The sequence below is a fragment of the Gastrolobium bilobum genome, unplaced genomic scaffold (genome assembly GCF_033153095.1).
Source record: "Gastrolobium bilobum isolate Gb01-03AN ecotype WA unplaced genomic scaffold, APGP_CSIRO_Gbil_v1 utg3226, whole genome shotgun sequence".
Classification (NCBI taxonomy): domain Eukaryota; kingdom Viridiplantae; phylum Streptophyta; class Magnoliopsida; order Fabales; family Fabaceae; genus Gastrolobium; species Gastrolobium bilobum.
Genome location: NW_026897987.1, coordinates 241467 through 265328, shown reverse-complemented (window position 1 = coordinate 265328; position 23862 = coordinate 241467). Strand labels below are relative to the sequence as shown.

At 31.8% G+C, this 23862-nt stretch overlaps 1 protein-coding gene across 1 annotated transcript; it reads left to right on the top strand.

The window, feature by feature from the left end:
- Positions 1–8747: 8747 nt before the first annotated feature.
- LOC133311966 (uncharacterized) lies at positions 8748–19683 on the top strand. Its single transcript, XM_061513102.1, has 17 exons — positions 8748–9022; positions 10173–10275; positions 11389–11458; positions 11578–11616; positions 11717–11834; positions 11922–11979; positions 13398–13462; positions 13642–13648; positions 13753–13813; positions 14005–14064; positions 14176–14195; positions 14287–14352; positions 15513–15680; positions 16945–17202; positions 17666–17878; positions 18248–18519; positions 19170–19683. Exons 1-17 carry the CDS (start codon positions 8940–8942, stop codon positions 19309–19311), a joined length of 1803 nt encoding a protein of 600 aa, XP_061369086.1. The 5' UTR covers positions 8748–8939; the 3' UTR covers positions 19312–19683.
- Positions 19684–23862: the final 4179 nt, after the last annotated feature.

Below are 23862 nucleotides of genomic sequence, written 5' to 3'. Positions count from 1 at the left end.
GTTAGTAGCAGGCTTATATTTTATCGATTACGCTAACTGTTGACGTGCACTCAACCACACTGTCAAATACGTGTTTTTGTGCATAAATTTTCTAATTTTAACATGCAGTTTTTTTTTATATTCATAGTGCTCAATACTGTACTTATATTTCTTTAAAAGAAATCAAGAAAGTGAATTTTAACGTTTTTAAAATAATTTTATTTTCCGTATAAAAAAGAGAGCATGGTTATAGTTACAACCTTTTTTTTTACAACCTCTTACAACCATATCTTATCAGTGTTGATTTTCGTCAGTCAACGGTTATCATTTTAGTAAATTAAACTCATTAATTAATTATTAATTCACAATAAATGATAACCGTTGATTGACAGAAATCAACGGTGATAAGATATAATTGTAAAAGATTGTAAAAATAAAATAAAATTGTAAGTATAACCTTTCTAAAAAAAATGAGGTTAATTTTGATTTATCATCAATATAGTCTAAATTATATAGAGCCTCTTTGTTTTGTGCCAAAATAATCTTTGCGGCATAAAAAATGGGAACGCGCGATAACTGAAGATGTTTAGTTATTTTTTTGAATTATTTATTTTTAAAGTTAAATTATTTTCGAGAAACAATATTTATTTATTTATTTATTTTATATCTCTACTGATTGTACAAATTTTAAATATGAAATTAATAATTTTTTAAAAATATACTTATATTTAAACTTTAAAAAGTGATTTCATTTTAGCATTCAAATAAAATAATTATTCTAAATTCAATAAAATATTAATTTAAATACAAAATAAATTTTTTAATATCAATTATTTAAAATTGTTTTATCAAAATATAAACTAATTGTGATTTGAAATTACATAAAGAACTTTGATATTTTTTAATATAAGAGATAAAATCGATAGGAAATGATTGTCTTATTAATTAATATAAAAATAATAAAATTTATATCTAATTTTAATCATTAATTTTATTTGTATTTAATGATTCATATAATTAATATATTAGAACAATTTAATATAATTGAGATCAAGGATGGAAGGAGATTAAATTTAGTTCCTGCCTAGGAGGTCTTTTTTTTTTACCTTTTCTTTTCCTTAGAAGTAGAAGTTAAGTCAAATAGATTTTTACAAAAGTTCTTATAATAAAAAAGTTTTTTTATAATAAAGAAAAACCAAAAACTCGTAGGAGAAACTTTTTTTAAGTTGTATCAATTTTTTTTGAAATATTCTTTTTTTTTAAACTAATATTTTAACCCTGCGATGCACAGGGGGTTATGGTGGAATAATTTTTATTACATGCTGATATTAATATTATACCCTAAAGATTGTAAAATACATAAAAATAAAATTTGACGAAAATATGTGTAACATCCAAAAATATATATATATATAATACTAAATAAAATAAAATATAAATAAATAAATACAATCTTTTAAATTCCAAGTAAATGAACAAATGTGACTATCATATTATATGTAACATTATATATCAGATTTATAACTCTGAATGTCAAGGGAATTTTAGTAAATATTAACGTAAAATTAGGGGTGTGCAAAATAACTAAAAAACTAAACCGAACCGAATCGCCCTTAAAATAATCAGTTTTTAAAAATCAGTTCAAGAACCGAATCGGTTTTTAGAACCAGTTTAAGAACCGAATCGAACCGTTTCCGAACAGAACCGAACCATTTTCAAACCGAACCAAATTGATTTTTATGACTTTATTTTTTAAATTTCAAATTTTTTTCTTTTCAAAATAGGGTCGACCAGAATCGGTTCCGAACCAAACCGTTTCCAACCGAATGTCAAACATACCTTGTATAGAAGGCGTATGAATCAATGATTGTGAATGTCCTCCTTGTATAGTAAGTCTTGTGCAAGAACCTTCATTTTGACTTGCAAGTTTACATCCTGTAAAAAAATAATTTAAATGGCAATTTTTAAGTACGAAGATTGTCATAAAAAAACATTGAGTAGATAACTTGTATGATATATATATATATAATTTTTTTATTTAAATTCAACTAATCGTAAAAATTCTATAGTTTAGGATGAAATTTACCTTCAACAGTATATGTTCGATTAAATGATATTTGTGCTCTCCATCGTTTGGTTACTTGATTTGAAAAATCTTACTAATTAGAGGCAGAGTGAATTTGTTGTAAGCCTACAAATATTTTTGGAAAATAAAACAAATTCCTATGCATTTTTGTTAAAAATGCAAACAATTCTGAGATATACAATAAGACAATATAGTTCATAAGTAAATAATAAATGAAAAGTATCATTATAAATGTAATTTCTAATAAACTATGAAAATGATAAAGTATTATGAACTTACATCCTAATGAAATGAAGGCATATAATTTCAGTCAAAGATTTGAAGATAAAATTATAAAGTCACCTACCATTTGAGACTTATAGCAATGCAACTCTTTTGTTTGGGTTAAACGTTGTTACTGAATCAATCAATGGTGTAGACACATGTATTATTTATACATAAATGAGAATTTGTGAGTTTAATTAAACATAAAAATTTAATAATAGGAATAAATTTGTTTTATAAGTAGATCTTGTATAGCAGGTGTAAGATTGAATATTTGTAACCGTCTTCCTCGTTTTCTCTGTTGAGTTGAAGCACCCTTACATTAACTTCGAAGTTGATTTTCTTGTAACCCTACAAATATTGTTACAAAATTAAAATAAAATAGTATATATTTGTTTTCCCCAGTAAACGTATATATTTGTTTTTAATTGCTAATAAGTTTGATGTATAAAAACAGATAAAATATGTTTAAAAATATTCCATGTTACTAAAAATTGGTTACAAATTATAAAATTTGGAAACGAAAAATTAATATTTTAACTATATAATTCTTTCAAAGTCTTACTTGATACAAACAATTATAAAAATAGTAAACATTTTTAATTTATTATTATAGTTGAAATTGGTATTGGATATTAGACATATGTGAAACAATTGTTTAGAGAGAAATAATTTTTCATGAGTACAGAAGTATATTAATTTTTCATTGTAGAGTATAAAATTTAAATGAAATAGTTTCGTTGAAGGAAAGAACAAATAATGCAAATTGTTGAGTGGAATATTGTTTGTAATTGACCATAATTACTTGAATAGTGCGGGTTTCTCGATTGTTGTTTCTACACAGCTGAAGTTTTCTTTCAAATCTTGCTTGTTTTGAGCTAGAAGCCGAAGATGTCATTTTAATTTTGGAGGAAGTTGCAATTTGGATGACAAAAAGGAAGACGAAAGGGATATTATGTGGAAGATATATTGAAGAGTTAAAATAAGCAGATGAGACAAAGAATGATGGAAAAATAATTCTTCAACATCTAAGATCCTTCAAGAGAGGTTGCTAAAACTTAAGAGAAGGGCCAATGGAGAGTGGCAGCAAGGGTTTGTTAGGGGGCACAATAGTGAGTAATTTTCGTCTAAGGTTTTGGATGGAGCAAAATAAGAAAAATGTCTAATTTAAATAAAAAAGGAAACTAAATATGATGGCTAATCAACTCCCTTGACTAATCAACTCCCCTTGATTAGTGCCCCATCACTTCTCAATCATATTGGTTAATTCATTTTTGTATCCAATTGATTGGTTTTCCTAATTTTAACCAATCAATCTAATTAATTAGTTTTCTTATTTTGAGCCAATCAATTTAATTAATTAGTTTCCTTAATTTTCTCCATTATCATCAAATATAATTTCATGACTATATTTAAATTCAAATTATTTTTATTAATTTAACATTTAAATTAATTAGGTTGCACCATGGATTAAGTCCTACTTGACCCATGATGCATAAAATTTATTTATTTTTTAAAAACTTGCTTAAGATATAAAATTTACATTTTTTAAAAGAATCCAAATCATTGTATGAATTACACGTGTCAAAACTTTCCATGGAATGACTCTGAATTATAATATAATAAGTATAACCTCTCCCATAATATAGATGAATAAGTAACTTTTAAGCTAAATTTTTTATATAATCATCATAGAATTGATTGCTTTATTTTTAAAGCTTTTTATTTTTAGTTTTAGCTTGAAAATAACTTTTAACTTAAAAAAAGAGAGGTGCCAAATAATATTTTTATATAGACGTAAATTAATTATTTCCTAATTTAATAAAATAATTTTGACTAAACAAAAGTTTTTAATTTGAGAATGAATACATTAAGGGGGGTGTATTGGATTGAGATTTCAAAGAATTTTAATGGATTATTTTTTGATAAAAAATTCCATTGAAATTTAATTAGGAGTTTAAAGGATTGAAAAAAATTCACGTGATATTCGATTGAGATTTTATAAGATTATTTTTCAATCCGGATTTTAGACAAAGGAAAAACAATCTTCTGGTATTCAAAAATTTGTCAATTTTAATAAATTTTATATTGGTGTGGATTTCATGAGACTTTTTAGTGATAAATATAAATAGGATGTCTCCCTCATAATCTCACCCTTATCCATAGGATTTTTAGAGATTTATCTATTGTAGTGTCTTCTTCTTCCTTTGGCGAGTTGACCCGCTCGAAACCTGGTTTCGTCATAGGAGCTTCGTCAAAGATAAAAAATAGCATACTTTTGAGCGACTTTCATTACAAAACAATCTAGAAATAACAAACCAACAAGATTCTAATATAATCCATCTCAAAAATAATAGATTTTGTAGAGTTTTTTGAAGTTTAAAAAATGATTTTTCAAGCAATGAGTCACGATTTTTTTGACACAAAAAGATATGATTTTTGTATTAAAAATAACATAAAACAATGGGAAAACAAGATGGGAACTAAAATCCTCAAATCGATTTTCATTTTACATCAATGAAGCAGGATCAATTTAAAGAAAGATTGAAACTTTCATAATATAAACCCTATATTTCGTAACAATACATTCATGAACGAAATTCCTTGGCTATAGGAAACGATTTCAGATAATTTTTGTGTCAATAGATAACTAAAAACTTTTTTTTCAAAAGCTCCAAAGCAATTTATAATAACCCTTACTAGTAATTGTGGATTTAATATCGAAGAATAATTAGAAGTAAAAGAAATAAAGTCACCTTTGGTGAAAAAGGAGTTAAAATGACAGTTAAGGAGTAAAAATTCGGGTAAATAAAGTTACCCGAAAGTAAAAAGTAAAATTATAAATATTACCATAAAAATATTCTGGACTAGTGTGCAAAGTTTGGTATGGAATAGAGGTGTGTAGATAAATAAACCTTTACTCAATTGAATTTAACACTGCCTATATAAGTGAAACTTCAACAAAAAAAAAGGATACAACCCCGTCTTCTTCTTCTTCTCGGACAGAACCGTGGCCTTGGTGTGCTTCCAGGGCTAGGAATTCATTTATTCTACAAGCTATTTCCACACAATGTGCATTTCATAAAAATTGTAGTGCAACCTCTTGTGATAAAAACCCAAGCCTCCTTTCTCTTTGGGATGCATTGAATCAAGAGATCTCCCCTCCTTTCCATTTTCGTGTACTGTTCATTGCTGAAGAAAAAAAAATGATGTTTTGCTATGATTTAAGCTTGAAGATTAACATTTGGTTGGTGTAGGACTTATCCAAGGTAAGAAACTCCATTTATAATTGTTGAATCCTTGAATTTAAGATTTAGGTTTTCATGAAAATATTGTTGGAATTTTGTATGTTGAAGAGTATGAATGGTAGTATGTTTTGATGATGAAATATCTATATTGATGTTTGTGGGTTGATTAAATCAACTAGAAGTAAAGAAAGCATAGAAAAATTGCATGACTTTCCTAACCTATTGTCGGCCATGAAGAGAAAAGCACGCTTGAAATGTGTTCAATGTTGTTTCAATGATGCTTATGAATCCTTACATATGTTGGTGTTGAATGGATTAATTAGTTAAACTTGGAAGAACCCTTTTGTACCATTTTCAGCCATGTAGAAAAAAAAGGTATGTTGAAAGGTTGTTAGCGTTGCTTTGATAATGGGTAGTGTATATTGATTGATGTAATGTACCATGGATGCAAGTATAAACGATGGAAAACATAAAATCCCATAGACTCCCTATAGGTGCATTTTCGGCCCTTTGAAGCAAAAAAAATCATTTGAGAATGTGTTTGATCATGGTTTAGGGATAGTATTTTGCCACATTTTATTTTAATAAAATGTGTTGTATTTCAATGTATTAATTGATGAGTTAAGAAGTGAAATGGCTTGAGAAATTGTGAAAAATATCGTGATTCCCTAAGGGTATGTCAGCGGCCTTTTGAAGTAAAATTGCATGACTTATATAGAAAATTCTCAAGTGGATACTTTATTAAATTAAAGAACACTAACGATTATAAATTGGTATAGACTTGTGTAATGGCATAGGATTGACAAAAACGTAAAGAAATAAAAATAAGCGATAAAATGTATACCTTATGTAAGGATCATGGCATAGTATCATTTTATTGATTTTGTTGTGCATTCTTCTCTAGGTGTGCCTAGGGATAGAAAAGGAGTGGAATCTTGTTAAAGCGATGTAAGTAACTTGTGCAACAAGTAAGCGTATTGGTAAAGCTTCAAGAGGTAAGCTATATGTTTAAGGAGTCTTTTCCTGTTTGAGTGCTCCACCATGGTTAGTGAACTATGGTTGGACTGTATGACTGTTGTTTAGATGCTTTGTATAGATGCATTCATATAGAGTTATTTGATAACATGATATGACTTGTTCTGATATGATTTATGTATTGATGGTATGGTACACTGATGTCTTCATGGGGTTTCCCTGAGATTGACAATGTACACCTCTGACATGTTCTGGTCCCGCTTGGGGTCCTCCCTTGGGAATGACGGCACACGCCTCTGATATGATATGGATATATGCTTTGTTCTATTGGGAACACGTGCGTTTATTTCCGCTTGGGGTCCTCCATTGGGAATGACGGCGCACGCCTCTGATATGATATGATATGAAATATGTTTTGTTTTGTTATGATATCTGTTATGATTGCATTTGTATACTCTGTATCTGACTTTTGTGCAGGAGTGAGCCAGGGGTATGGAGAATTCTCTATAAACCTGGAGCTTATTGAGATTTGTAATCTCACCCCTCTTTGGGGACATATTTTTAGGTGCCCAGGTTCCCGGTGAGTCCTCACTAGGCAGGGACGTGACCCGTGGCGGAGACGTTGGGACGGATCAACCTTTTGAATAGTTGTAGGCTACTAACCTTTTGGAGTGCATTTATGTCATTTTGTATTTCCGCATTTGATGGATCATGATATTGATCCTTTATTTTGTATATGACATGTATATGTTTTGTACATGTCTGTCAGTTTGATGTATGTACATTTGGGTATTCAGACACGTTATATGATGATGTATTATTCAGTTTATGATTTCGTGTTGGATTGCATGTTGATTAGGTATAGTGGCATAGAGCCATATTATGCATGCGCCCATGGATGAGTATCTGATTATATTTGCATGACTGATACTTCTGGATTGATGTGTTGTATAAACTGTTTACCAGGAAATGCTTCTGAGTGGGATTGAAAAATCCCCAATTGTCCGATTTATAGAGGAAACTCTGCCCGATTTTCGTTTACGCCGAGTAAGAGTTAAAGTAGAAAAAGAAAAAGTTAGCTCGCATTTTTGTAAGTTAAGTCTTTCGCTGTTTCTGTTTATATCATATGCATGTTAATTGAACCGGCTCGAGACGGAGATGTTACACAATTTAAGATTTCAATATATCGATTGAAATAATTTGTGAATTTTTTTAAACTTTTATGTAATAAAACCCAGAATTTCAGATTCAAAATTTTCTTAGAATACTCAATGAAAACATGCATATAATAATGATTAGAAAATTCTCATCACGTAGAATAAAAATCCCAAGATTTCCAATATCAATTGCAAAAAATTTCAAATGAAATTTTATCATGAACTTTAGGTTCTATATGCAAATTTAGAATTATTCTAATAAAAAAAAAACTGGATCCTATAATAATATATGGATAGTTCTGAACTTGCCCCATGGCAGATTGGAAAATAACACTGTTCGCGTGGCATTTAAGTAAAAAAGTTGGTGAACAGTGGCACAATGGTCACTGTTCCGAAGAGATGTTACCTAGTAATTTTGAATGTTTGTTAAAAATTGTATTATGTTTTACTAATTGAGAAATTTATATTAGGTTTTAATTATTTTTATTATTATCATTGCATTTCTTTGTTATTTTTTTATCGACTCTTATAATTTTGAATATTTATTAAAAATTCATATGATTTTTTAAAATCTTATAAATCTATATTGTCCTTTTAAATCCTATAAATTCTATTAAAATCCTTTAAAATAAGATCTTATGACATTTTGATTGTAAAAAATCTTTTTAAAAAGTCTTTAAAGTCCCTCCAATTCTAAATAATCTTTTAAAATCTATAAAAATTTGTATATCAAAAAATATATTTTAAAATCCTAATTCAAAGCCCAGCACAGTTGACAGATAGCTGGATTCCTTAAGCATGCTGACAGGGTTTGATTCCTGGCCGTGCATATGGAAAAAGTTTTGTTGGAAGATTTATGCACTTAATGTGATCTCCCACCTAAAAAAGATTAGTTTTTGGCTGTCGGCCGTACCTTGGGAAACAAAAAAAAAATAAATTTAATCAAAATTCATGGCGTGTGTAATAATAGCATATAAATAGCAAAAGCGTGACCAAATGACTCACCGCTGTTTTTTCTAACATTAGCGAGACAAGCTTGGCTTCGAGCACGGACTAGGGATCAAAAAATGACCCATCTCGAAGACTTTACTTTAGATCACAAACCCATGTTTCTTCAAGTTTCAACGCCCTCAGGAATCAACCCCATGACATGATTTACAATTCTCATTGCTTCTTCACGTTCCTTCGGAATTTGAGTTCTTTGTTCAACCACATTTGGCATCTCTGCTCATGGACACTCCTCTATGTCTTATTCTTCTCTTTTGCTCCCTTTTTGCAACTGGGTCCTCCTCCATTCAGAATTTTCACCAACCGTAAGTTATTATCTTCTTTTGTTTCTTCTCGGTTTTTGGCATATCGAAGTTTGTAATGTATCTAGTTCCTGAGATCTGGTAACCGTTAACTTTTACAAGCTCACAAGCTTTCATTTTTTATTTTTTTTTGGTTTCGTGCTCACAAAAAACGAAAACTTTTTCACATTTTCGATCATCCCAATACATTTCATTTCCTGCTTTCGTCATTGGGGGATTTGAGATTCGCTTTTCCATTTGTATATCTTGAGATGGTTTGTAAACATTCAATTTTTCAAGATGTGAAGGGATGTATTTTGTATGTTGATGAAAAGTTTCCAACCAAATTATGAGCCCAGGAAGTACTTGAATGGAGGGGTTTGAAGGGAAAAGGAAATGGGAGGTGGGTTAATTTTTCATTTCTGAATTAAGAGTGTTATAAAATGTTTATAAAATTGAGTAAGGGATAATTGAAAGGTTAGATGATAATCTCTCATTTTATTCCTTTCATTTTGAAAAATTATCTATTAAGGAGGATGTTAAATTAAATGAAAAGTTAACCCTCCCTTCTCTTTCCATCTAAACGTAACATAAATGTTAATGTAGGCTAGAAGTTTTCTTACGGGTTGGAAATTGTTCCCCTTTTCTTTTAATGCTTATATATGTACTTCGGTAACTACAGTTAGACCCAGTTTGGACCTGATGGATTGGTTGTCAATGTATCAATAGTGTGGAATACATAAGTTTTTGTGTGTTTTTAGTATTCAAGAAGGGTGTCAGAAAGTGAATACTTTCTCTCTGGCCATGTAGATCCAGTGTGGAATTGTCTTTACATGTGGTGGCCAAAAGAACATGTAGTGTGTATTTTTCATTTATATGGTTGAGCTTATGAGCTTATGTGCTTGGGTTAAAGGTGCTATTGATGTTGATGTTGATGGTTGAGCTTATGTAGCCAATTCAATATTTTGGGACTGAAACTCTTTTGTTCTTATTATTATTGATTAGTGACCAACTCTTTTTGTTGCTTTTGTTATACTCATTGTTCTTGTTCTGGTCACCTCCTTTTGGGTATTGTATGACTGAGTTTCTTCTGTTTGTTACAAAGTACATTTTACCTTGTAGTTTCAAGCTGTTGTAAGCTACCCTTATTCTTGTCCAATTTTTGTGTTTTAAGATTTCCAATTGTGGAACCTGATCCTGGTCATACAAAACTTCGTCTTTCAAGAGAAGGCTTGGAGGCTATTGAGAGAATAACAAACCCCATTGCATCTGTAGCAGTAAGTTTGACTGAAACTTTAGAGCATTCATAGTTTGTGTTTGTGGATTTTACTTGATATTTGATGTGGATTCTCATAACCCTTCATGATGTTTAATGGACTGGTTTCATGATGTAGGGAGTGTTTGGTAGGCGTGTTAGAAGGGGATCGAACATAACATGAACTTTGTTTTATGTTCAGTGCACTTTTAGAATAAAACAGAACTGGATATGGGTTTAAAAAGTGGTACATTTTGATTCCACTAAGAAGGAAGGAACCAAAGAGAACAGAACAGTAACCGTTACATTATATTTCATCCTGTTTTGTACACATGTCAAACACTATTATAATGATTAGCTAATATTATGTTCATTAACATCGTCCACATTGGCAAGTCATCTTTCCCTGAGTTTGTTGTTGATTGATATACGAGCACCTGCTCTTCTTTGTTCTTAAACACAATAGAGTTGGCTGTTGACTCATATTGAAACATGAATTTAATTTAAAAGGCATTTGCCCTGTTGCATGAGTTCCAAGGTTTGAGAACATGTTTTATATTAATTGGCCTTTTCTAAATATTACCATATAAAGTGTTGTGAAAGTCAAAACATGAAAGTCTTAATATTTCACAAATGCAAAGTATTGTTTTCTTCCCCTAAAGGTGAGACAGAAGAACTTCATAAGAGTGAGGAATTCAAATTTATGGATGGTTAGTTCCAAAAACTACCAAAGTTGATGATCCTCATCTTTTCCCATCGCGTTGCAACTTGCAATTAGATATTTGCTTTCTCAAGTGGTATCACTTAGCATATTTTCTTTTCAAGAATTTATGGATAGTTAAAATGTTGGAGATAAGGGTTTCTCTATTAGATCAGGAATGGAGTCTTATCATGTGAATTGATTTATCATTTATCTTATGCTTTGGAATGGATATTTTTTACTACTATTGGTCAACCCTCTTGCATATGTAGTGTTGCATATTAATTTGATAACCTGGATCAGTTGTTCACAATGCAGAAAGCTTGTACAGCATTGAATAAATGCTATTAGTTCCATGTTTACCCATTTATGGGTTCTACTTTTGTCACTTTAGGGCTGTGTTTATCATGTGATTGTTATGGCTGTTTTTATCAGGTGATTGGACCCTACCGCTCTGGAAAATCTTTTTTGCTTAATCAACTTCTCTCTCTTTCTTGTAATGAAGGTGCATCTTTTACAACTACTAGAATTTTACCCTCAAACCTACATTTTTAGGGAAAATATGCAGTCATAATTTGATAGCTTTTAGGGATTTAATGTAAATTAATATGTTTGTTTTGTTAGGGTTTGGTGTTGGGCACATGCGTGACACCAAGACAAAAGGTGGATGGAGATTGACATTCTTCTCATGGTTATGCTTAATTGGAGTTAGATATCATCTTTTTCAATCTATATTTATTCTCGTTTGGTTCATGTCATACAGGAATATGGATTTGGGGAACCCCTATAGAGTTGGATATTGATGGAGTAAGAACATCTGTCTTTTACCTTGATACAGAAGGATTCGAAAGCATCGGGAAGTCAAATGTATATGATGATCGGTAATTGCTGACTGATCATGCATACTGTGGTTATGATAGTTGTGTACTATTTTTCAGTTGACCTCTTCTTCTGTTTGCCTTTTGCAGGATATTTTCTCTGGCAACTGTCATGAGTTCTGTGCTTATCTATAATCTGCCTGAGACAGTTAGTTATCATAACCCCCTCAGAAATTTGTGCTCTTGTTTATGTTGTTGTAATGTTAGATGGACAGATGAAAGAAGTACTTTGTTTTGAGAATTAACAATATAGAAAAAAAATTCATGTTTCAGTGTTGAGTATAACATGGATCCTAGTTCTTATTGGTATACATTAGGTGACAAAAGCACATAGCTAGGGCAAGTGCAAATTTGCTAGTGTCTAATTATGAAAAGTTTAGTGCAAGTGCATCTTATTTTGTTTATTTATTTCATTTTATAATGATATATTGTAGTATAGAGCAGTTAAATATGGTTTATAATAAAAATCAGCAACTTAATAATATAATCTTTAATCAACAATGATTGAAAAGGAAAAAATCTTAATGGAGAAATATGAACATAATCATATTAATATGAATACTTTATTAGAGTGAAACTAAAGTTAAAATTAAGGAAATGGAAATAAATGCTATGTTATTTTTTAACTTTATTTTTTAATTAATTTTTTTAGCATACAAATTGAAAAACTAGATAAAGTCTCGTCCTTGGTTAGCAGACACAGACACAACACATGAATGGACTCTACTGCATACTGCATATAGAGTAGCATGCTATTGGCCTTGCATTGGCTAGGCCCTCAGATTATGTCTGAGAGCTGCAACAAACAATTTGAGACATGTCAAGTTATGAATCCGGAATTTTTAGTGCACAGAGTAGTATTGGATCAGGATCTGCCCTCAAATCATAAAAACTTGCACTAGTATGCAAAATGGAGGGCCCAGCTCTTGAATCTTGTGACACAGTGTATACATAATACATATTGGTCTAGGTGATAAATTTTCCTCTTTTGGTTGGGTTAATTCTGAAAGACTAACTTTTGGCATTAAAAAATATGGGATGGTTATGTTGCTGTTAGTACATTTAGAATTAGATATGGTTTTGAAGGAGGGATACAGTGTATTGGAAAATGGATTTGGGGATCTATGGAGTTAATGCATGCTCAATCAACAAATAATTTATCAAAAGAAAAATAGATGACCGGAAAAATTAATGCGCTGATAAGAATAATTTGATAACTAATCTAAAATCATAAATAGTCCTTTCCTTTACAATATTCAGTATTATTAGTGCTGTAGGCCTTCGGTGGTTTTGTGATCAGCTACGGAGAGAGGAAAACCCTACCTTGTGTTGTATTTTCAATTACAACACTAGATTTGAAACAAATGTTAGATTACCTTTTAGCTTTGGACCACTACGCACACAGTACTTTCCTTTTTAAGAAACTTGACTGCATTTGCATGTTTGCTGGTATCAACTTCAATTACTAGGTCGAGGCTGAATAATCTTGAAGCCCGCAGTCAGCAAATCTCTCATTTTGAGTTTTTTTGAGGCCATTCTAAAATGTTATCATCTTTGTGTATTCAGATACGTGAAGCTGACATCTCTCGACTCTCTTTTGCGGTTGAGCTTGCTGAAGAATTTTATGGGAGGTTTGCATCTTGATGAACTTTTTGTTTTTTGATATCATATAGATTATCATTTTCTCTTTTGTTATCCTTTTTAATATTGCTTTATAATCATTTTTTTGGGTAAATTGCAGTTACTAACTTGTTTGTTTGATTTGCAAATTCAATACATTATAATTCGCAACTTTCATGTATTGGAATAGAGTGAAGGTAGTCCAAAGGCCTTAGCACTACCCTCAGTTATCTAATCAATTTTTTCCATGACCTTTTTCATTTTTAATTTGATTTTTTGTTTGAATTGGTGGATTTTATAGGGCCAAGATGTTGCATTTGAACCTGCTAAGCTCTTGTGGCTTATCCAACGTGATTTTCTGCGTAAGTTAAATACTTGCCTTGATTGTGTTCATATATCAGCAACCTGTCTGCTCCCTTTTCTCGAGTCTCCTACATACAAATTCCAATAAAATTATTTTGGTCACTGATGAATTCTAGCAGCTGATCTCTCTGCTGTCCTTGTCATCATGTGCACTCCATTGGATACTTATATTTTCCTTAATTTCCTACAGAAGGGAAATCGGTGCAAGAAATGGTGAATGAAGCTCTTCAGCAGGTCCCCAATACTGATAGTTAGTACCGTTGCTTGCAGCTATGACTGAAATTCACTTAAAGTATGATTTTCCATATTTTCTAAAGCAAGTTTTCTGATGGTAGGCTATTTGTTTATTATTTATGTGCAGGGGACAAAAATATTGATATGGTATTTTCTCTTCTGAATTCAGTTTTCAATTATCAGTACCAATATTACTAGTCTGGAATTGAATGTTAATACTGAAAGTTTGCGTCATCAGGTCAATCAGATCCGGGACTCATTGGCTATAATGGGGGACAACAGTACTGCCTTTAGCTTACCCCAAGTATGTGTCTTCTAACTATTTTTCACATATCTCTTTCATTCCTTACCATTTCAACCCTTACATGGAATTCTTTAACGATTTTATCCCTGAATTCCATTATGTGGAGTTTTGGGTGTTTGTAAGTCCAGTTGTTTTGCATTTGAAATGATATAAAAACGGAACCTATCTATTGATTTCTACATATAAGATGGCGGATTTTAACTTCTTTATCGTCAGAGTCATATATGGCAAAGAAAGAGAGCAATGTTTCTCTAATTTATCTGACGTTTCCATATTGCCTTGGTGGTATTCTTCATTCTTTTATGCAAATTGAACTTCATGATATTGCCATACTGGATGGATCATTTCCATCATGACAGAAGTCTTGTCTTCTGATGAATGACAAAATATTGGCCTTTTCAGTTCCATTGCCAAATTTTGCAATTGGTAGAACTTAGAAATCCTTGCCCGATTAGTGCCTGCACCTGGCTTGTATTAATTATGATTACTAATCCATTATAAATTACAACTCTCTGCATTTTTAAACAGAAGTTAGTATTAGGTTATAGGTACAAAACCAATTTTCTTCTCCATTTCTTATCTACTGCTTGGTTCTGAAATGTCATATAGAAATACCATCGACTGGTAAAGGGATTTATGTTATTTATATGTCTGGTCATTTGAATGCCATCTTGCTTAAGTTCGTGTCTTTGGTGAGAAAGACCTTTAACTTTTTTTATTGTAAAGAATGTGATCTTAGTCTTGGAAATAATTGTTCTGATGCTTGCATTCAAGTGTTATTACAATTAATAGCCACCAATATGTTTATTTGCATCTTCAATCCACCTTTTTGTTGCTTATGTATGCATTCATATATTTATATTTCAAGATAGAGATTTTTTTTATTAATATGTAATCTTTTATAAAATGTCCCATGAGCCTAGCTCACTTGGTTGGGACATTTAATTGACAGTTCTTGATAGGGGGTTCAACAACCCTAGATGTAACATCCCTTTCCCATTCCCCTCCCCCTCTCCGCCCCCTAGTGGGGATCCTTTAGGCACCACTCTAGTGGTGGAGCCTCCCTTTGAGGCTCTAGTGCCAAAAAATTGTAATATTTGGTTTTTATTAAACAACTGCATTGGATGGCTAACTAATCATTGAAACTGGACTGTAAACAGCCACATCTCCAGCGTACAAAACTTTGTGACATGAAGGATGGGGAACTTGATCCATTATATGTTAAGAAAAGGGATAAACTAAAAGAGCTTGTTGCTAGCATGATCCGTCCAAAGATTGTGCAGGGCAAAACTCTAAATGGGAAGGAGTTTGTTTCCTTCTTAGAACAGGTACTTGGTTTTGCATGTTCTCTTTATAGGAAAGAATAAAAGTAATCATAGTTTAATATGAACTAAAGCTTCTAACTTGTTTTTCGTGTCAGTGGCATCTGTTCTTTCTTTAAATAATACTCTATGAAGGACCACTATGGAGGATTCTGTATGTCCCATATCTCAAAATATTGTAGTATAGAATCAGGATCAGCAAATCAATCAAGGATTTTGCCAATGTATTAAATGTCATGATGCCCTCATTCTCCTTAATATGAGCTATTGACTCATGTATTGCCCTGTTTTCGGTATATCTTATTGAAATTTATTGAGAGATTAAAAAATGTGCAAAAATATTCAAAATGTTCATGGGGAAGTTCTATTTTTGCGTTTAAGTTTTTGTGGAGGCAGAATGCAACGATGAAAACAAATAGGGCCAAAAATTTTATTTTATGCTCTTCGAAGTTATTATGGGTGGAAGCTAGAAGAATTGAAGAAATGATACAACTTCACCTCGTAGTAATATTTTGACCTTGAAGTTTAGTAAGGTGCACATTATTTTACTACTTTTCAGAACTGGTAATTTTTTAAGCAACACTCATATTTTTAAAGATTACTAATAATAAATTATATGTTCTTTTACTAATAAGGGACATGTGGTATTAGTATAAATTTTTGATTGGGACTCCACCAAAATTACTTAGAATGAGGAAAATTGATGTCTTGGTTACTATGTAGATACATCTCTTAAATTTTCAACTTTTAGTTGTTTAACTTGCACCTATAAGTTGTTCTATATCTCTGTTTGGATACAGTTACTACAAGAGTAAATCCTCTACTTGCTACTCCAAAGATTGGGGTATTACCACATTAATCATCCAAAGATTTTGTCCCCAAATTAGTCACTGAAAGTTGAAAAACGTTACCATATTCGTTCTTATGGAGGACTAATCACCAATTTGGTGACTACTTTGTATGTTTGAGGGATTAATTTGGTGACAAAAATCTTTGGAGGACTAATGTGGTATCTTTGAAGGACCAAGTAGAGGGTTTACCCCTTACTTTAGTAATTCATAAAATTTGAGATTTTTTTTTAGAAAAAAAATCTCAAATTATGTATACACTTCTGCTCTTTTCTTTATCAACCTTAGTCCTTTGTCATCTCAAATATAATCAGATTGAGGACTTAACTGCACAACTAAAATAAGATAATGTCTTTAAAATTGTGTGAATTCATTCTGTTTATCTTCATTAAACTGCTTTGATTTTGATTTTTCAAATTTAGATACTTGAAGCCTTGAACAAAGGAGAGATTCCATCAACAGGCTCTCTTGTGGAGATTTTCAACAAGGACATTCTTGAAAGATGTCTTCAGTTATACAGTGAAAGGATGGAAACATTGGGTCTGCCTCTTTCAGAGGAATCTCTGCAACAGTCCCATCAAAGGTTTAGAGGTGAAGCCATGCAAGCCTTTGATCAACAACATTTTGGCCGTCACCATGCTAAGAAATCAATCATGCAATTGGATGAAGAAATACATAAGGTATTGTCTGAATATTCATAGTATATTGGAAGATTGCAAAATAAAATTGGCTTAGTTGGGAGTATAATTAGCAGGTAAAATGATAGTAGAAAAAGTTAGTAGAATGATTTTCTCTTATCAAATATGTCTTTGTGGTTTTAGTTTAAGACTATTCTGGTTCTTTGCAAAAATAAATGAAGGTTTATAAATAGCAAAATCCTGTGGTTGTTAGTCTCTTGCTGTAGGGGACACACAGTGAGTGTGTCAGAAAGAGTAAGAAGCATGAGTTGCGAAAGATTTATGTACCTACAAAGCTTCAATGGTAAATATACTTTTACTACAATGAACGTTAAAAAGCAGCCTTTGATTTGATGATATACGGTTCTTTGCGGTCTGCTCTATTTTGGTCTTTGAGTTTGAATATGATGATTTCAAGCTTATATATACTATGGAAAATTGATATTTACTAATGAAAATTATGCAGGTACATAAGAATGTCATTTTACAAAATGAATATAAATCTTCAAAGCTATGTGAGTCATTGTACACCAGATGTGAGGATCTGATGGATCAGCTTCAAGTTCTCAGGCTTCCTTCCATGGCAAAATTTAATGCAGGTCTCCAGAAATGCAATCGTAGCTTTGAGCATGAGTGTGTTGGACCTTCAAAAACAAACTATGAGCAACGCATGATGAAGGTCTGGCATAATTACATAGTTTTGTCTTTTTTTACTCTATTGCTTGTGGGGCATAGCCTTTGTTATTTCTTTTTCATAGTTGTATTTCACTTGAACATTGGAATTCCTGAACCTTAGTTCAGTACATAGAAATGATTTTTGTTTCCTATTGTATCTGTCTATCTCTCTAGCTCTATTCTTAATGGAAAATGTGACCGTATATAAACTGAATTGACCTTTTAATTGTTACATAGTGGATTCATTTGTCATGAAAAGTGGAATCGATCCAATTCTTTATTTAGCAAATAAGTTATTATTGTTAATAATTTTTCCTCATTTGCTAGTGTTTGATATGCTTAATATACCTTGTTGTAACAAATGAATATGCAGATGTTGGTGAAGTCTAGGTCTCTATTTATAAAGGAGTACAACCACAGGCTTTTCAATTGGTTGGTGGCCTTCTCCCTGGTCATGGTAGTGATTGGCCGCTTTATTATAAAGTTCTTTTTGCTTGAAATTGGAGCATGGCTACTTTTTATATTTCTGGAGACCTACACAAGGATGTTTTGGTCAGCAGAGTCACTTTACTATAACCCAGTTTGGCATTTTATAGTTGCAACTTGGGAAACTCTTGTTTACAGCCCAATCCTGGATCTTGACAGGTAATTTGACCATTTTTCTTTCATACTTCCAACCAAATTCAAGTATCTGATGTAAGTTAAAACCTTTTCTTTAGTTGCTCTTAATATCCATTTTGATATAAGCTAGATAAGTGTAATTGTGTGGTTTTATGACTCTTTGCGGTTGGGGATGCATTTCTGCCCTTTGCTTCATCTAATACACATAACTTATTGAAAGCATTAATTGCATAAATAAAAACCTGCTAATGTTCTTCATTTTCCTTTCTTTCTATCAAGATTCAAATCTGCAGTTCATTTTTTGTTTTCAATTTAGATTTATATTTTTTCTGTTTGTTCTTTCTCATTCAAAATTTCTGAATATGACCTGTTGCTTTATTTTCTCTAAACAATGCCAACAAGTCAACCGAATCCAACTGAACCGGTTGACTTATGGGCACTGGTTCAGAACCAATTCGGATATACAAACTAGTTCTGAACTGGTTTCGAATCGGTTTTCTTAACTAGTTTTTTTGGTTCAACTGGTTCGGTTCTCAAAACTGGTTCAGAAAAATGCAATTCGGTTCGATTATTTTGCACAGCCCTACAAGTCACTAACTTATTCATTATGAGAATAGTGAGATTTTATGGAATATTGAGATATTGATATATGGTTATTTTGTTGATTGAAACAGATGGGCTATTCCCCTTGGTATAATGCTGTCATTTTTCATACTTTATTGGCGGTGTTATGGGAAAAGGAAACATGGATCCCGGTGGCTCTTACCTTTATACAGCAGCAATAAAAATGGTCCAAATAGGCCAAGAACAGACTAAAACCCATGATAACTGCAGTTGCAGACATGCTTTAAGAATTTGGTATGCTGCTCTCATAAATTCATTCCTTTTTGGCGACCTTTTTCTTTTTTGTACATGGAGCCCGCCTGCCCCCTTCTTCTTGAAAAATTCTTTTGCACAGAAGAGTCTATAAAAGGTTATCAGAGGGTAATTGACCTCTTTGGCAGCTTCTGTAACTTTAGCATATTCAAAAATGTTCTGTGCTTCCACAACATGTTGATTTTACAAATGATTATTACTTGGCAGTTATTTATGTTAGATCTTAGATTAAATTGGATTTAGATACATATGTTGTGTCCACCATCTCATGTATTGACTGGTAAACAGGTAAATTCAAACAAGAAAGAAAATAGAGGTTAATTCTTTATTCTTTTGTTTTCAGTTGTTGAGTTAGAATTGCAAGTGGAACTATAATGTTTGATACGCGTTGTATAGAGCTTGAAAAATGAAGAGGATGAAATTTTTTTCCTTTTTTTTGAACTATAGACTTAAGTTAATGGTTAATAAACGTTAGAGTTTTGTATTGTCCTTTTTAAGCTGCTTTTCATCTAATACTTAAATTATTTTAAAAATTACACAAGATGTCATTTTTTAATATAATTTTGAAAAAAAATTAGTAAAGTGTTTTTATTATATCAAATTTTGAGTTTATTTTCATTTTAACAAACTCGACTATTTTTTTATTATTATTGTTGATGTTTCAGTTTTTTATTCTAAAGTTATAAACAAATAAAATAAAAGTATATATATATATATATATATTTTGGGTACAATAAAGGGGCAAGGCCCCAAAGGAAAAATAAAATCAAAGAAAAGACAAAACAGAACAGATAGACTAATCCGGGGCAGCAAGTCAGATCTGGCAGGAGGACCCAATAGTATTAGAGGAGATCAACTTCTGAAGATTCTAGTCAGGAAAAGCTAGAATCGATGTTCCCAAGGAACAAGATAGAGCTACCTTTGCAATCCAATTCGTACAACTATTACTACTTCTCAAGACATGAGTAAATTTGACATTCCAAGATCTATCAACAAGAGCTCGAATCCTAACCACTAAATGCAGTTCTCGAGCATCATTACCTGTTAAGGTAAGCAATCTAATAGTTTGAGATGAGTCACCCTCAACTATTAGATTTTTTAGTCCAGAATTCCAAGTAAACACTAAGCCATTATGGATAGCCTAGAGCTCAGCAAGGAGAGGGGAGCAGCATCCCAAGAAAGTCTTGAAACCACCTAGCCATTTACCTTGACAGTCACGAATAAGGCCACCACAAGCAGTTTTTCCACATGTCACTGCCCCATCAAATCATTACAAAAGCTTGACAGTAAATAATTTAATATTCAAAATAATATTCTCAAATCATTACACTCTATGAATTATCTTAAAAACTGGATATGATAATATTATCTTATTAAATTTTTGACTTGATGCACATCACACTCATAATATAATGTAAATAAACCGTGATCAGATTTTTTATTTTTACTTTTATTTAACTTATTTATTTAATCTATTCTTATCGTATGTTGTTCACTAAGAGTACGTTTGGATTCACTTTTAAAAAGAGTTACTTTTATGCCTTACTTATTTTAAAAGTGTTTTTTATAAAAGCTAAGACTATTTAGATTTTTTTTTAAATATTTTTTTTTTGAAAAAAAAAATTAGTTTTTGACTTTTGATTTTTTGAGAAGTTAAAATTTTTAACTTCTGAAAAAAGTAAGTTTTTGTCTTTTTTTATGACTTCTGCTTTTTTTAGAAGTAGCATCTAAATGCACTTTAAACTAAAAGTGTTTTTTTTGAGAAAAAAAAGTAACTTCTGACTGAAAAAAAGCTCATTCAAACGGGTCCTATGAGGTCTTTTTTTATTGAAAATAACTTTTTCTCTCTACTTCAAAGAATCAAAATCAATCCAAGGCTAAAAAAATAGAAGAATCTAATGAAAAGTTCAATATGGCCACTTAAACTAATCAAATACAGTAAAAAAAAACAGATTATGTTGTGTTATTTTGAAATAGTGTCTATCATTGTTCCCCAAAAAAAAAATATTGTTGTTACAAAAAAAAAAATATTGTGTCTATCTGTATGTTGATAGATATCAAATAAATTTGTACCCAAAAAAAAAAAAAAAATCAAATAAATGGGATCATGAAAACAGAGATACACACAGGATTATGAGATACCTTTTCATGTGAAAGTATATGTGTAATTTCGCTTGAGGAAAGATTTCAAGTTAATGTGTATGCAAACTTTTTTTTATTTTAAAAAGTTAGTTTTATCATTATATAAAGGGGTTTGCATTTGTCATTTAACATGGCACAACAAACTTTCCTACCCACAACATTTTGTGGGACCCACACTTTTTGAAAAAAAAAAAGAAAAAAGAAATTATGGCACGCAAAACAAATCCCTATAACATTACACAATTACTTTTCCTATAACATAACTCTTATAAAACCCTTAGGTGGTGTTTGGCTGGGCTCTTTCTCAAATTTAGCTAGGAAAGTGAGAGAAGGAATCCTATTTAGCTATGTTTGGTTGAATAGAATGTGGGGAGAAAGCAGCCATCCAAGATAGATAGACTTTTCAATTTAAAGGGAAAAGCCATGTATCGGTACTATTTGAATAGCGTTTTGAGATACGATTTTTTGTAAAACCAGGCTAAGTCACTGTTTGAAAACATTTTTTGTGTTCCAATATACCCTTTCAATGAATATCGATCTCACCGAGAAGGTTGGCTAAAATCACACCCAGGAGAGATGGAAAGAACCCATTTTTGAGTGAGGGGAGAGATGAGGATGAAACTTGTGGACCCATTTGCCCTGGTTGTGGAGTCTTTATGCAAGATGAAGACCCAAACCTTCTTGGGTATTACCAACAAAGGAAGGTGAAAGCGGAAGAGTTTTCTGGTGAGGATGATATTGACGATGATGATGAAGTGGGGTTTTGGGATAGTAGTGAAAATAAGCTTGAAGAAGACACTGATTAAAAGATGAGTTTGATTGGGATTCTGATGAGTGGGAAGCTAAGTTTCTTGAGGAAGAGGATGATAAGTTGGAATTGGATGGATTTGCACCTGCAGGGGTTGGCTATGGTAATGTCACTGAGGAGGTTCTGGAGAGGGCAAAAAAGAAGAAGGTGTCAAAAGCTGAGAAGAAGAGGATGGCTAGAGAGGCTGAGAAGGTGAAAGAAGGGGTTACTGTTTGTGCTAGGTGTCACTCCTTGAGAAATTATGGACATACGTTTTTGTAATTTGCCAGCTGTGGGGTTTTTTTAGAATTTAAAATCAGGGTTATTTTAGTAATTTAAGATGGTTTACCTATCTATATCTCACCTCCAACCAAACATACATTTTCTAAAATTTACCTAATTTTCCTAGTAAAGTTTTTTTCCCACCAAACAACTTTTTTTAACATTTTCCTATCTATCTCACATTATCTAACTTTCTTACCATTTCTCTATCAATCATATTTCTCTAGTATTTCAAAAATTTTTCTTCAACCAAACGCCACCTTAGGGGCTGTTTGGTTGAAGGATTCTGTTGAAAATGATAGATAATGAGAAGTGGAAATATAAGAAACCATCGTTTGGTTCAAGGTGGTTCCTGACTTAGCTACCTAAATCTGAATGCTACCAAACGTATTTGCATAGCTATTGCAACCGATATTGCCGGCGAAAGTTGCTCTTGTCGCAGGTACACCTGAAAACCTCCAAATTTGCTCACACTGCATACTAACGAAAAGACTCTCGTACACTCTGTTTCTGTTTTTGTGTTTATGTGCTCATTCTCTGTGTGCCTCTCACTCACAACAATTCACATAGAAAGCCATTTCTGTGAAAAGCGATGCGAGGCGGAGCCTCCGTCTGCTCCGGTGACCGGTTTCTGTGTCTTCTTCCACAACTCACCAACTCAACTCGGTCACGACCCGTTTTTGTTCACCTCCAATCGAACGCGAAGCTTTTCCTGAAACCACATGGTTCCAAATTGAGTCTCACTCCTAGAGCTGCTGATTCTTCCACCACAACCACCACCAACAACAACAACAGTAACACACTCGTTCTTGACTATGGTTTCTCTCTTTCTAAGGTCTCTCTACTGGTATAACGTAGCAAGGCTAATTCAACTTTTTTTTAAAATAAGGGTATTTTCGTCATAGCACATTTTTTTCCATCTATATTTTATCAAAAGCCAAATATAGACTTTATAAAAATTACTTAATTTTTTCGGTAAAATGTTTTTGGGATAGGATATTGTGACAACCAAATAATGTTACTACCAATGTTACTACCACATCTTAACCGTTGATTTCCGCCAATCAACGGTTATCGTTTTTCAAATCAAACTCATTAATTAATTATTAATTCGCAATAAATAATAACCGTTGATTGATGGAAATCAACGATTAAGATGTGGTAGTAACATTGGTAGTAACATTATTTGGTTGTCACAATATCCTATCCCAATTTTTTTATACAAAACTTCTTTTATATATTGCTAGGGGTGTTCATCAACCGATCCAAACCGATTCAAA

What these genes read in the sequence shown, in the direction of transcription:
- LOC133311966 (XM_061513102.1), top strand. Translation starts at nt 8,940, where the DNA reads ATGGACACTCCTCTATGTCTTATTCTTCTCTTTTGCTCCCTTTTTGCA. An exon ending in ATTCAGAATTTTCACCAACC is followed by an intron (nt 9,023 to 10,172) that starts GTAAGTTATTAT and finishes TTGTGTTTTAAG; the next exon opens with ATTTCCAATTGTGGAACCTG. An exon ending in GGGACAAAAATATTGATATG is followed by an intron (nt 14,196 to 14,286) that starts GTATTTTCTCTT and finishes TTGCGTCATCAG; the next exon opens with GTCAATCAGATCCGGGACTC.